Source organism: Prinia subflava, chromosome Z, assembly GCF_021018805.1.
Source record: "Prinia subflava isolate CZ2003 ecotype Zambia chromosome Z, Cam_Psub_1.2, whole genome shotgun sequence".
Taxonomy (NCBI): domain Eukaryota; kingdom Metazoa; phylum Chordata; class Aves; order Passeriformes; family Cisticolidae; genus Prinia; species Prinia subflava.
The window spans coordinates 34,521,463-34,537,014 of NC_086283.1; the positions used below are offsets into that span (position 1 = coordinate 34,521,463).

The following is a 15,552-nucleotide window of genomic DNA, read 5'->3' on the forward strand; positions in this document are numbered from 1 at the left end:
TAGACTCCTGAGAGGAGAAATACAACTCAGACTTGTCAGCTTTTATCTCTGGACACCTTCATACAAACTTATGTTTGACAATTACTTGTTCCTGAATAATCTGATATTAATTACTTACATATATTTATGTCATTAAAACTAAAAATTAAGAGTCAGGTTAAAAAAAAACATGCAGAAACAGGTTGCCTCTTAAGAAAACTGGCTTTTATCACAACTAAGAGGACACTTCACATCCTAGGAAACTACCTTTTACAAGTTATTTGATAGACACGTATTTTTATTAGAGTATAGTATACATTTTAATTTTTTTCTAATCTTCCTTTTTGTTAAATAAGAACATAAAATTACTTCTTTCCTCCCAGTTAGATTGCTCTGGCTTAATACTGATTTCCTATTGAAAAATTAAGTATCACAAGTCTCAACCCACTATCATTCTTAACTAACAGGAGTATAAGCTCAAAAATACTGATGTAATTATCTAGAATAGTGACTTGTGTATATCTAAGCTAAAGAATTTTGTTTGAAAATCCAAACAACAGAGCTTAATTCAATCAGAGCTCATGTACAAGGGAAAACAAAAAACCACAAACAAAAAACTAAAACAAAAAAATAAACCTCTTCATGTTGTTTAAGGTATTATCTGTTCCAGAAAACAAGAATAATACTGCTTTATAAATATACCTTTGTCTTGAGTTCTGTCTTCACGCCATCCAATCACGGAATTCAGAAATGACCACTTGTTTATATTCATTCCAAGCTTGTGCAACCATGAGTTTCCTTCTCCATCTATTAATGAAATTCAAGTGCAAAAATATTGTGAAAATCATTGACATTTTTGCTCTGATTCTCTTTGGCTAAAAAGTGTTTTAAGTAATTAACAGGGATACAAAATGTGAGAGACGGGGAAGTAATTCAGAAAACCACAAGCATGAGAAGGATGTGGGGATTTGTGTGAGACCTGAATGATCCCACTTGATCCTGAAGATAGAGATATTGCATACAAAGGCTATATTCTGGACTTTTTTCTCATCTTCTGTAGGAATGTTTTCAAAATGTTATTTTAAAAAATTACAAAATAAACTGGATTTTGTCCAATATCTTGGAGTGTAAATGTGTGTGTGTATTAAGAGGTGGGGCTGCATCACATTTTTACATGGGGTGTGTCTGACTCAGGTTTATTTGTGAGCACTCTTGATGCATGCAACACTTTTGCCGAAAGAAAACCAAGCCATGACACCTTCAAATATTCTCATGTGAAATAGAAAACAGTCTCTGAAAGAAGTCCTCTGACTCTTTGAATTCATACTAACAAATATCTATGGCTGCATGTTGCTTTTACTAGCTGTATTGTAAGAGGATGCACTGTTCTAAAATACAGTCTGTCCAGCTACCAAATGGATCATCTGATCCTCTTAGGTACAGCCATAAAAGTCTTATTTTTCAAGATCCAATTTTGGTGATTTATGAAATACATAAAATACATGTTGAAAAGATACCTTTGACTCAAGCTATTCTTTGATCTGAATTCATTCTTTTCATCATTATACATTACATATATAAAAATATGAGCTTTTGTTCTGCTAATAATGTCATTGAAGGACACAAAATCTGTATAGAACAGCTGCTTTTTAAAAGACTTGACATCTACATTCTTTTGGTTCACATTTTTTTGGTTTTCTTTTTGCCATCTTGGAGACTCATAGCAGCCCTTCACTCCACATAATCCTACTTTAGGCAAAATTGGCCACATATGCATCAATGCTTGCCGACCAAGAGCATAGGGTCTATATTTTCCTTAGAGTAAAGATTAATCAGACACCCAGATTTCATTTCTAACTTAAAAAATACATTACTACATCATGTACTGATGCAACTGCAAAGTTTGTCTTCCATCTAGATAGACCATTAGGAGGAAAAATATTTGAAACTCCAACTGGCTAATTAATGAATGCTGATTTTAGCATTCTGTTTAACTTAGCATTTCACAGAGCAAGTAACTCTCAAAGCTACTGAAGAACACTTTTCACACCACTCCCGTGAGCTGACTCACACAGAACTCTGTAGTGTGAGAAGGATGAGACATCCGTAACTGTTTTTTCCATTTCTTTCCAATGCTTCTGGTCAGAGTGCTCTCAAAGGGCACTCTGGGTATGGCAGCTCCTTGCAGTTCAATTCCTTTAGAATATAAGACTCCTAAACCAGACATCTCTCCTTTCTCAAATTACAGCTACAATGAAGTATCCAGCAGAGTCTAGGCAGCTACATCACTATTTCTGAATAACTACAACTGTAGTTTTCAACAATTTTCAGAGAGATTGGACACTTTGTTTCAGAAGTTACAGATACAGACCATATTAAAAATCTAGTCCTGTTCTGATGGTTTAGTTTTAATAGGCACAAAACCAGTATGCATCTGTTGTACATGAGGAGCTTGAAGATCACATCCATAAGCTATAAATCATGACAGGGACCCTTCCACTTAGTCCATACTGATTTTACCCATGTTCAAGGTATATGAGCACTGTTGACAATGTGGACTATAACATCTATACAGTTCTGCTTCTGTCACTCTACAATACAGATACTGCCACTACCTCTTGTGGAAAGCAGTGAAGTACAATCTCATTCTGAACATCTGAGGCACTACTAGTACCACTTACCCTCCTTAGGCGTGTCTTCTACCACAACACTTTCAATGACACACGAAGGATGTTCCTGCGCGTCCTCTGAACAATCAATAACGCTGCCTGGTAGAAGAACGGTGGAATGTGTGGTGGTCTGTGGTTTAGTTTCAGGCTCAGCTCGTACTGGATCTTTGCGGACCTGCCAGCCTGAAAGGTCAACACTTTGCCCCCATGCTTCTGAAAAACAAACAACATAATTGTTTTTAATAAAATGCTAGGGAAAGGCATTCAGTTGAGTGTCTTAAAAACAAATTTTGTGAAACAAGACCAGATTTGTAATATCACACACCAAAATGGATTTAATATCAAAATATTGCAAACTGTCAATATTTTAATTAAACCTGGGTGACTTTCTTAGAAACTGATCAGAGCAAAATTTTGGGTTTGGGTCTTTCTGTCTTTTTTGAAATCTAACATGATTTGGTGATTTAATCTTGGTTTGATTGTCAGATTTAGCTGAATTAGTAAAGCACATCAAGGTTTGTGAAATAAAGTAGTCAGAATTCACCATCTATCCTGAAAAAACCTAGCAAGTTTTCCATCCAAAAGCACATCTCAAACACACTCCTCAGTATATAACTCTTGGCCAACTTTTGTCTCTGGATATCTCTAAGGTATTTCATCTTTTTTATGATTGATATCTATTTCCACAGAAAAAAGTTTTCTTGATGAATTTTAAAGAAACCAAAGATATTTATGAGCAAAACCTTTTTTTGTTTTTTTAATACGTTGCCAATCTCATAAGTTCTGTAGAGAAACATGTTGCTTTTCTGTCTCTTCAAGGTTTATGGAAGAGCCAGGAAAAAAAACAAACCCTTGATTCTGAACATGAAATACAAACAACAGGTTTTTTGGGGAGCAATTATAGCATATGCACAGGTATAAAAATGTAGGCGACTACAAGTTCAGCAACTGAACTCATGTCTTTGAAGTAATTTCAGCTATCTGGCTAGGGTTGTCAGCACTAGGACTTGCTCACTGCCTGTCAACATCACAAAATAAGTGCTAAAACCTTTAAAACTTGGTCTGTGCCCACTGAAAAGCCTGAAAATTACACTTAAAAGTGGTCATAAAGAATTATGATTATAGCAAAGTTATCATTGAAATGACCATGGACCAGTTGAAGTTCTACATAGCTAATGAAGCTGCCAGAATGTTTTCATATGATGGATTACAAAATAAAGCTCAGAAATGCAGTATAACAAATCTGGTTTAACTAATGCTTCCCTCCCACTATCACCAGAGTTTGATTTTTTTTTCTTGGTCAATTCAGTAAGTAGCACTACCCAAAGAAGCAGCACAAGAATATGTTGCTAGATTGATACCAATTTCTGCTGTGGTTTAAGCCTGTCTGGCATCTCAGGCCCATGCAACTGCTTCCTCACTCCCCCAGAGTGATGGGTGAGTGAATCAGAAGATAAAAGTGATAAAAATCATGGGCTGAGTTAAAAAGAGTTTAACAGGTAAAGCAAAGAGCTACATGCAAGCAAAACATCATAAGGAATTAATTCACTACTTCCCATTGGTAAGTCAACGTTTAGTCATCTGCAGGAAAGCAGGGCTCCATTGCATATAATTGTTACTTAAAAGACAAATTCCATAACTCAAAAAATCCTTTTTTTCTCTTAACTCTAAATTTGTATTGCAGCACACAGTATCGGATGGCACTGGATATCCCTTTGGATGGTGTTGTGATTTAGGAATGGTAGTCCCCAGTTCAGTGCCTGCACCAAGATTTTCCTAAACTACACACCACTCTCTTATAATGTAAAACAAACACTCTTTTAATAACTTTGTGTAGAGGGGCTGTCTGAGAGCAAGTTTTTTTTTTTTTTTTCTTGTCTGTCTTTTCTTTCTGTTGATGCACAGACTCTCTACTATTCAACATTGCCCATTGCAAATGCATTGCAAATGTATGCAGGCAGGCTTTCTTACAATAATATCAGCAGACTGAACAGAACCTGTCCCACCCCCTGTGCTCTGACAGCAACAACAGCAGTGTGAGAGAGGACTGGTGGGAGTGTCCTTAAAGGGTGGTTCATTAGACTAGCCAAACTGAAAGAGAAGACCATTGCTTCTGGACTTGGGCAGAGAGATATAAAGAGTGTTTCTTCCTTCATCAAGTGGAAAATGGAGCATGAAACTTGATGTGCATAGAGAGTAACTGTTCTCCCAGTGTCCCGACAAGCAAGACAATAATTTTTCCCTTTGTGGCTTACAAAAAAGGGGAAATCGTCATTTTTTTCCCTTCTGCTAATTACTCAGAGAAGGAGGAATGTAGCAAAGTAGTTGCAGTATTCAGTATACCTAGTGGTTGGAAAACTGTCGGGGTGCTCACTCAGAGCTTACCGGCTCTGTCATTAGCCAGCCCAGATGCCGTGACAGACGTTTGCAAGGGTCAGCCTGCACGCAGCGCAGGCAGGGCTGACTCCTGTGGGTTCTTGTCTTATCAGGGGCTCGGGTGAGCGATGGTAATTCCACAGGCAGTGGAATGAAAGGAGGAAACAATTCCAGATGAACAGAGGGTTTATTACAAACACCTCTCCAGCCCGGGACTGTTCGGGGGGAGGAGGGTGCAGGGGGTTTTTGTCAAGGGCGAGTCAGGGGAGGGCAAAGGGGGTGGTCAGCTGCTTCCAGCCAACCAGGGCAGGTTGCTAGGGGATCCAGGGGTAGGAGAACATATTTTGGACTAATCAGGAGAGAGTAGGAGGGGTTTTACAAAGGCGGGAGAAATAACAGACAACTAACCGTGTGCCACATAACAGGTGCAGGTGCAGACAGGAGTCATATGAGTTAAACAAAGGAAGCATCAGGGGGAAGGGTTCAGAGAACCAAACGAGTACAAAAATATACAAAGCATAACCGATTAAATCAATACACTGCCACAGAAAACGGGCCTTCTGAACACTCATCTCTTTTTTGTGCATGGAATAGTGGCTTTCTCTCCTATTTGCCAATTGCCTGGATTGTTTCTGAAGTCCACTCCTTCCTCATTAGTACTACATCACATTGGTATCAGCTGGTGTGAAGATTCATACCAGGATATCTTTTATAATGTCATCTCATCCCCTGAAAGTGATTTAGCAATAAATTTGGACAGTGTATTACAAGTAAAGGCTTATTTACAATGTTACAAGCTACAATTCAGTTCTTTTACAGAGGAAAAGGTATTATGCAAACATTTTCTTTTTACTCTGTCTGGTCAAACCACATTTTTATCTCTAACATTCTCGGGTTACACTGCCTTAAGAAACAACCTTGCCCAGTTGTATTGCTCAACTGAGCTGACAACCAAACATGTTTAACTTGTTATTCTTCAGTTCTGAAGTAAAGGTTAAACAGTCAGTCAGGATAAATATGTGTGTATATATATATGTAGTATATTGGCAAGAAGAAGAGAATACATAGCAGCTATCACCTGATAAGTTGCCAGTCTGGAGCAAAACATCCATGTCAAAAGTCGATATTCCAGCTCGCTACCACAGAATGCAAAGCTTTTCTTGCTGTATTTTGTTGATCTTTCACCTTGAAAATACAGGTATTTTTGATGATTCTTGCATTCATACAGAGATGCCGGACGAAATGCAAGAATGTAGATTTAATTTTCCTTGGAAAAAGATGTGTGTCTGTGAGTCTATTGATAGGCAGAGTTTTTCCTTCATGTTCATTAGACCTGAGATTCCATGGTATTACCAGACTGCTCATTCATTAGTCATCTGCCTGACACTACAAACAGACCACAGTGCCCCAATAATGGTGCTATTCATCTCTAAATCAGACATGGCAATTCAACCTTAATCTTTACTATTGCATTTACATTTTAAACATAATGCTTGAGAACTATGACATCTGAGGAAAAACTACTTTTACAAATATTTGTGTGTGTGGTAAGGTCTAATATTACATAAGAGAAGAGTGTTCCCTCATGATATATGGACAGAATTCGCAGGTTGCATAGAACAAGCTGTAAATCTTCCTCATCTTTCCTTGTACTGCTTTTCAGCACCCTGATCCCTAAGGTGGGGCAAGACAAACCACCCTGCATTTTTGTTACAGGCTTTGCATAACTGCTCATTTATTTTTTAATTATACACCCTTGAGAAGGAATTATAGAATCTGGCCTTCTGCTTTCACTTATCCTAACCCTAAACACATACTTAATAAAAGTCTCAAACTATCAATGGCTGGGGATGCTGAATGTTTCAACTTTTAAAATCCAATCTTGGTTACCTGTCAGCCCTCAAATGTGGCCACACCTGGGTTTGTATCAGAAAAAAAAAATGAAGCCTGAACAGCCACAATTGTTTTTGTAGGAGGCAATCTGCAAACAACAATTATTTTAAGAGTACAAGTGCAATTTAAAGAGAATTTTAAGATATCACTGTTAGAATACATGTTATCTCTGTGGAAAATCTAGGAGGAAACCCATAACTTTTGGCAATATAATATTTTTTCTTTTGTTGTCACGTCATCTCTTCTTTGAGGCATAATCCTCATAATAAGGGAAACCTTATTTGCCTTGCAGGTTAATTTTTTTTTCAGGAGAGAGAAGTTAAAATTTCAGGAAAGAAATAAGCAGCAGGCATGTGAGACTTTGAGAAAAGATCTAAGTTTGCAAAAAAAACCCAAGTCCTAGATAAAATAATGGCAAAAAAGAAATTAGGACCAATTTAACCCATTTTTAGTCACTTATTAGTAAAAATGATTTATGTTTAAAATCCAACTGAAACTCTTTTTCCTTAAATTCAATGCTTGCTGTCCTACAATCAAATTGATGATTTTTGAAGATTTCTAAACTCAATCTTCTGAGAAATAACTAAAGATTCTTACATTATTAGACAATTTTGTACTTTTCAGACATTCTCCAGAAGCCATATTAATCCGCCCTTTGATGATTTCCCTGTACAGTCTCTCTTGCTCATCTTCTAAGACTGTATTTCCTGAAATTACATAAGTATTGTGCCTGAAATACTCAATAACTTGTTGAACTGTGAAATGTCAGGCCTATTTTTCTAAAAAATCACAAACTATTTGTAAAACCGGCAGTGACTTTATTTAGAAAACCTTAATTCATCACACTTTTTAAAATGCTTATTAAGGCACATATACAACTTTCCAAATTACCCCTACCATTCAAACACACATTTCCTAGGTTAGCAAGACAGCTTTTGAAAAAAAATCTGCCATGTTTAAAACTATTCTCATTCATTTGTGCTTGTCTTTCTGTATGCAATCAACTTAGCTCTTTTAGTATGAATTTCACATGCACGAGTTCTTTTCTTTTCTTCCCCTGAAAAACAGATGGTTGTCCTCTTCACACTTTGCACTCAACTTATTTGAGAAAATAGTGGCCTGGCTCCACCCTTTCACTCTCAATTGCTGTGTGTCATAATGCAACATACACAAACACTTCTTGTTTTTACTAAATACATACTAAGTCCTAAACAATTACCTTCATCCATGGTTATCCGTCTGTTTCTCAGAGTTTCTAGAGAGATGAGAGTTAACTTCTGGTATTTTCTGAAAACCTCCCGTACTGTGTACATAAATATTTAACCTGCAAAAAATGCAAGAGCCTCACTAGGCAACAGGATACCTGGAGAAAGTAAAATAGACATGGATCAGGTTTCTTCTCACCAACTCCTGTGTCAGGCAATGTCTGTTTTGCCAGCAGACTAAAACTTACTAGATGAAGCTCAGAGCTGTGGGAAACTTAACCATAAGTGAAAAAGAAATACAGGTTGGTTCTATGTATATCTGAAAGCACAAATACCCACAAAATGAGAAGGGCTTCATTAGAATAATTTATAATTACACTCTACACCTGTTTCAGCTGGAGGAGTGTGAAACATGATTCTCTTGCTACACTTCCAGGAGTAGTCAAATTGATAGGGTTCCAAGTTGTATTTTATACAATCTCAGCTCTATTTTCATATTAACTGAGTGATTAAATTGGTCCAGATGAAGCTGTTACTCGATTAGAATAAAGTTTTCCCTGCTCTTTACAATATTTTTTCAAGGAAGTGTTTTGCCATTTCCCTTGTCTGCTAATTAAAGGTAAAACAAGCCCACAAATTTATCGCTGACTATGCCATTATGCTGTGACTGGCCTCAGCTGAGACAGGCAGGTTATTTTGAACTGTCTCTTGGAATAACTCCAGGCACAAAAATTCTGATATATTCTTATATTAATATGAACAAAATAGCAGCAGAAACAGGGACAAGCAAGTACTATTTAGCAATTGCAAAAGAAAATACAGAATGAGATTTGCAGGCTGACGTGATGCAGCCTGGGCAGGTGAGACCAGTGGCTCAGGATTTCTACCTCATTGCTTTTTGTATGTACCCCACCCTTATGACAAAAGGGACTAAACCAGGAACTTGCCTCAATATTATAGTACAAAAGGAAGGCTTTTGGTATCACTAACTCAACAAGCAGTTTCACTGTGAGTTTACAGGAAACGGCTTCCTTGTGAACTTTTGTACAAATAATCTACAACAAAAATTTAATTTCCATGACTATTTGCTCTACTGTGCTAATTTGAATATTTTACAGCTTCAGTAGGATGTAAAAAATACAGCATGGGACCTATACAAAAGGCTCTTATGAGAGAGTTTTTTCTTTTTAAAAAGGAACTATTTTGTGATTTTTCTTTTTTATGATAGTAAAGAGTATTTCTGCCATCCTTCCTCTTTCCTCTTACAACAGAGGAAAAAAAGAATAAAGAATGGAAAAGGAGAAAAAGAAACAATAGAAAATCAACCATCTGAACAAATGAGGGTGTTTGATTTAAAATAGTCACAATCTTACAAAAATAAAAGCATACTTGACAGAGTATATTTTCAAATTATTTTTACATTAATAAATTAGGTAAGATGTATTAGGACAATAACTACTGCTAAATGAAGAAACTGGCAAAGCAAACACAAAACATTGTATTCCCAGCAGTATTTAAATAAGGTATTTTGGTTTTCTACTTAAATTTTTAATTTTCACTGTGATGTTTCTTGCTTTGTTTAATCTTTGAGGGCTGAGTAGCAGTCCCATTCTTGAACTAGAATGTGACTGTGCTAGCTATTAAACAAACACAATAAAACAGATTGGTAGTGTCACAGATATCTAGAGATCATTCCTTTCAGTATGTTTGTTTTGGCTGGTATTCTTGCTAATTTTACTCTAATAAGAATCTTTACCTGACAAACATTTACTTTTTTTTACTGAAAATGTCCTTCAAAAGATCCCTGCAGTAATCAGTTACTCTGTATGTATTTTTCTTAAATTGCCATCATTGGGACTCACTATACTCACTGTACTCACTCACTCTTCTCTCTTGTATTTTGTTATCCATGAGAGCTCATGCATAATTATGTGAAGATAAATTTGTATGGCTTGGAGTTTCATGTTCCTCTTTGTATATTCCCAGTGACTTTGATTGTCTTGAGAAACTTGTAACAGCTCCATAAGTAAGTAATAGGTAATTTACACTGGTATATAATTGGGCTATGTTTGAAGTGTTGCATCTGCATACTTCTCCTTTGAGGAAAATCAAATGCAAATCAAACTCTGAGTTATGTACCTTTAGGCAGTTCTACAATGGAACAAATTACAACAAATACAAACATGTCTTGAACCTTGCTCTCTCTGAAGGAGAAACAAGCTTAAACACTTTAAAATTTCCCTTTAATCACACCATATCACCCATTGTGCCCTAGTGGTATTTCTTCCCCAGCAGTTTGAGGCAATCCAGTCTAGAGTAAAACTGAAACAAAAGTGGTTTTAGCTGGAAACACAATAAGGAATTCCTGTTAAACATCACAATACAGAAACCTGTAGGAAATCTCCTGGATACAAATTATATTTTGCTGAAAGTCAACAATAAACTTATATTTAAACTGAGGAAACAAAACAACATAAAAGGGAACAGGGTAGAAAAAATACTTTTTCAAATGGAATACTGCAGCTTAGATTTTTTACTACCAATACTTTTGTTTTGTGAATATTAAAGGGAAAGGTACATGAAAAGATTTATTTTGTTTGAGGTTAAACTATTCTCATGTTCCATAGAAGCAAATCAGTTTTGCAATCACTGACTAATTGCGAATTAGTTCTGTCTCCTAATTTTGGCAGGTAAGCTGCTGAGTGAAATAGTAACAGCCAAGCAGTCTCCAAGAACTTCTCCCAGCCCCAAACCACCCCCACTGTTCTGAGAACAAGTTGTTGCAAGAGTGAATGGAATATATAGTTTTCCCAGGTTTTTTATGACTGTTCTTACCACACCTTCAACTTAGACAATGAGCAAAACATGATTTACTATGATGCACTCACTTGTTATGTAAATTCTTGTTTCTTCACAGTAGTGGGACCTAAGTCAGGGTGATGCCACTCAGAACAATATCACCTTGACTGACGGGATTCTGAAAATTCAGACCATGATACTTGCTCCTTGTTGTAGATAGGGAATGAGATATGTTTTATTGTTTTAACTCAGACATTTTTTGTCAATAGATCCACTCACTGGTATATATCTCAACAGGAACCCAAGCAGCAAAGTTTGCTAAGGGCATATTTATAAATGTTTATAATATTAATTTTCTTTAAAAGAAAAAGTGGCACAAGAAAGGCCGTAGATGTAAAGTTCCTTCAAAGAATCAATTTCAGAATGCCAAATAAACTAATTTTAGTTTAGCCATTGAAATCCCTAATGGCTAAACTTAACCTGCATATTACAGTACCATAGGTGGTTTATCTGCTGATTAAATTTTTGTTAATTAGGGTTGTCTCTTCTTTCTTTGAAGCTACAACAACCTAGTTGTGAGGCACGGTACAGTCTCCTGTAAATCAGGGGACTGCTCATCCTGCTGCTTGATTTCCATAGAAGAGATGGCCTGGTTCCAGTCCTCCTAAGATCACCAACTCTCTTGATTTGGTTTGGTTTTTTGTCAGGGAGGATGTTTGGATATTTTCTCCATTAAGGGGATCAACCTTTCCCTAGCTCTTATGAACAGTTCAATTGTTGAAGTCATTTGTGTTCCCTCAACCTGAATGAGTCTTCTGTAATTGTTTACACCCTCTGACTAGCATTGTACACTGCACAGGACAGTAAAAAGCTTGTGCATTCCAACTTTTTCTTGTTCTCTTAGCTCTTTACCCTGAATGTGCCCTGAGTTTTACCTTCCACGGTAATTTACTATTATTGTCAGAGCTTCATCATCAAATAGGTCTGTTTTACTCTACTGTGATTTGGAAGAAGATATGTGTAACAAGGATTTCCAAAGTCTTTTTCCTAGAAGCTGTCTAGAAGGTCTACATTTTCCTCATATAAATTACTCTGTCACGCAGTTATAGAGGTTCTTGTCTGGAAGACAGTCTGAGAAATTTAAAATCTTCTGAAAGCATTTTTCTGAACTTGAGTTCATTTAAACTGAATGAGATTTCTAATCTTCAAAATGATGTTACTTTGACATGGTTTCTCATGGTTTCTCATGACTCTGTTTCTATGAGAGGATGGGCTATTTTATTTCTCTGTGCAAGGGGCTGCTCATCTTTTGTCTTCTGGATAGCCAAGCCATGTTTAACAATGAGACTCAGAATATCCCATTACACTTCTAAAAATTTATGGAACTGCAGAAATATACTTAGTGTAACTAAGAGAGCAGTAAGTATTAAAGCTGATTATAGAAGCAAATGCATAATTAAAAAAAAATCAGCAAATGTTTAATTAAACCATGGGATTCCTGTTTTCTGAGAATTATTGCTAATTCAGTATTTCATGAGGCAATAACAAAAAGCAAATCCATGTTAAAAGACAGAGGTGCTAAATATTTTATGCAGTGTAAATAAAATGAATCCTTGTTAGAAAATCCCTCAAAAATATTTATGATTTGTTTTGCAACATTATTAGCAAATACATGTTGCCCAATCTTTTCCCTATTTACAAGCTTGCAAAAAAGTTCAGATCTGAAATATGATCTGAATGGGAAATACAATATTAATGAAAATAAAACCTTTAACAGAGAATCCATAAGAAATATTATGCAGTTCTGAATATGTCCCATTGTGTCTAATGAATACATAAAGAAAGAGATGAAGGTCTGAGGAGACCTTATACCTTAATATGCAGGAAAGATGTTTTTCTGAATAACGCAACTGAGGCATGCTTCCTGAAACATGAGTTGATAAATATGCATTAGTGAAAACACAGCATTATGTCTGGAATGTCTTCTTGGAAGTACTACAGCCTTTAGTAGGCCTGCTGTATGTCCTACCTGCCCTTAGATCGGTGTCATTGATATTAATGTCTCTGAAACCTGAGGGCAGGTGCTACTCTGAAGGTCCTGGGTGCCTAAGGGAATCGAATAATGTGTTCCTCCTCAGTTTCTGAGGAGGTGGATAAAAGTTGCTGAAGATAAACAAAGCCGTAAGGTGCAAAAGGTGAGAAAGGCAGATTCCAGTTGGCTCTGGATTACTGTCAGATGGTTCAAAATAGATGGCTGCCCTGGCATGCAATGGGCAGAGCTCTGTTTTGGGATTTATCACCTGACCATACTGCCAGGGGCTCTTTCAGGATAATGCTACTTTATAACAATGCAATTTGGGACCATCAATTTTCTCTTAGAGTTTATCTCATAGGCAGTCACAAGGTCATCTGTAAAATGGAGTCTTTGATTTAGTGTAGGTAGAATCATCATTTCCTAATTTTCCCCAAACTTAACTCTTCTTTAAGGCACCAAGCGTAGAATAAACACAGATTTGCAGCAGCTTGATAGCAGCCTCTGAAATATATGTCAGGGCTGCTGCTCTCGCTCTCAAACTCCATGACAACTCCTGACTCATTTTTCTATCATTTTGTGTGGGATGGATTGCTTGGGGAAATCCCATCTTCCCAACTGACACGTTATTACTGGTCTTAAGAGAAATATTTGGCATGGCCATATCTGGCAGTTTATCAAGTGACTATTTTTCTTTTCTATTTTCAATGAACATTTCTCTTTCTCTCAATTGCATTTTATTTATTAATTAATAAATGCTTATTTTTGTCACTTTTAAAACATTTGAGCCTCTACATCAGTGGCTGCATGCTTTGTCACTTCTGAATAAATAATGACAACTCAACAATAAAAAAAATGCAAACTGTGATAGCTTTATGAAACAAATACTAGAGTAACAGTTAAAAACTTAAAAATAAACAATTGTTAAGAGTTCTATCTAATTAAACTGCATTTTTTAAGTTGCAGCACTTTGTACAATAAAGCACACTAGTGCAAATGGTGACTCAGTTGGGCTCCAGGAAGACAGTGAGTCAACCAGCATCTGTCCACCCATTAAAAAGGAGGAAAAGCAAATGCAAACAGCTTCTGCAATGAGCACAATGCCTTCTTGTGACATCACTCTAAAGGTGGAAACATGGGCCTGAATGACAATAGAATTAGATTTTTTAAAAAAACCCAAAGCAAAAGAACTAAATCAGAAGTTAAAAAATACTATGATAAAAATCTGATTAATCTGATGGTAATCTGATTATGGAAAAACTATATTAGAAAAAAGAGTTGATGTGGAAGAGTGTCTTACCATGCACTTGCAGCACACTGATTCCTACTCTTAGCCATGCTCATTAATAGACTGGGTAAACAGTCCTAGAAAAAGAGTAAAAATAGAGATTCTGGCCAACACCTGACCCAAATGAAATAAGACTACTAGTGTCAGTCTGACATGGAATTCAGGTGGGCTAAGTAATCTCAACATTACACATCATAATTAAACAAACAAATCAGCATACACCTGACAGCTTGCTCATTGTATCATTGTCAGCTGGTAGGCCCCTTCAATAATTCAGCTTACTGGAAACATCTAAAATACTTTTGTGAAATGACATATTAAATGTACAAGGGGAAAGGAGATAACAAAACACAGGAGAAAATTGCTCTCAGAAAGCCAGGGTGGCTGGAGACTCCCTGGGGGTCAGAAGTGTTCACATGGGGGTCAGCAGGCAGGGCCTGGCAGCCCCTCTTATCCCATCACTCCAGCCAGGAGCAGGACACCGGGGGGGGGGCATTGTAGGCAGCTCCAGCTCCAGGCATTTGGCATGGATGGGAATGTGACAGGCCATAGGCTGAGTCCCACTTTCAGTCCCAGCAGCAGGGTAAGGCAGCAGGGTAAGGCAGCAGGGTAGTGGCTCAAGTGGGGAATGAGGGTTGAGGCCACTGCTGAGGGCAGATCCTGGGGCTGGGGTGGACTGACTGCTGTGTACTTCAGTACCCCCGGAAACTCTTCCCTTAGGCTACTGCAATGGGGACCTCCTTGACTCTGATGAGCAGTTTACTCTGAGCACCACACATTCGGGTGTAGGGAGGAATATGTAAGCTATGTTGGAATGTGCATGTGTGTTACATTACATTTGAGAAATTTGTGTGGATCCCCTCTAATAATCACCATCAGTCTATTCTTTGTCCTCCTCATATAATTAATTGTTAGACACGGGATTCAAGGGCAGACTGCATTTCATATATGTTCATGTGAAGCAGATGAGCCATACTTGTGATACCTGTGCATTGCAGCCAGTCAGCAGAAGGAGGATGAAAACCTGCTGGGAGCCCTATCTGCCCATTGCAAACACTTCTGGTTCCGCAACAGGTATTTCTTCACTGGGCATCATGATTGAGGCCAATCTGAGATGTTAGTGATATGCACGGTGTTGTGCTGTGCTGGCTGGGCAAGGAAGTACTTGCAGAAAACCACTTCTAGCAGATATACCCTGGTCTTGTGAAAACCACTCTCACTTTGAACTTCAAAGTTTAATCTGATTGCTTCAATCTCTTTCTAGTTATGCAGATGCCAATTATTGCCCTTCTATTAAGCCCGCCTTTTTCC

At 37.2% G+C, this 15,552-nt stretch overlaps 1 protein-coding gene across 3 annotated transcripts in view; it reads right to left on the reverse strand.

The window, feature by feature from the left end:
• LOC134563811 (uncharacterized) overlaps positions 1-8,270 on the reverse strand; it is a 51,273-nt gene extending 43,003 nt beyond the window's left edge. For all 3 annotated transcript variants that reach the window (XM_063422111.1, XM_063422112.1, XM_063422113.1), the window contains exons 1-3: positions 8,137-8,270; positions 2,661-2,861; positions 682-786 (exon numbers count right to left, since the gene is read on the reverse strand). In XM_063422111.1, coding sequence (XP_063278181.1) covers positions 682-786; positions 2,661-2,861; positions 8,137-8,230 — 400 coding nt within the window. In that variant the 5' untranslated portion in view covers positions 8,231-8,270. The remainder of the gene's footprint in view (positions 1-681; positions 787-2,660; positions 2,862-8,136) is intronic.
• Positions 8,271-15,552: the final 7,282 nt, after the last annotated feature.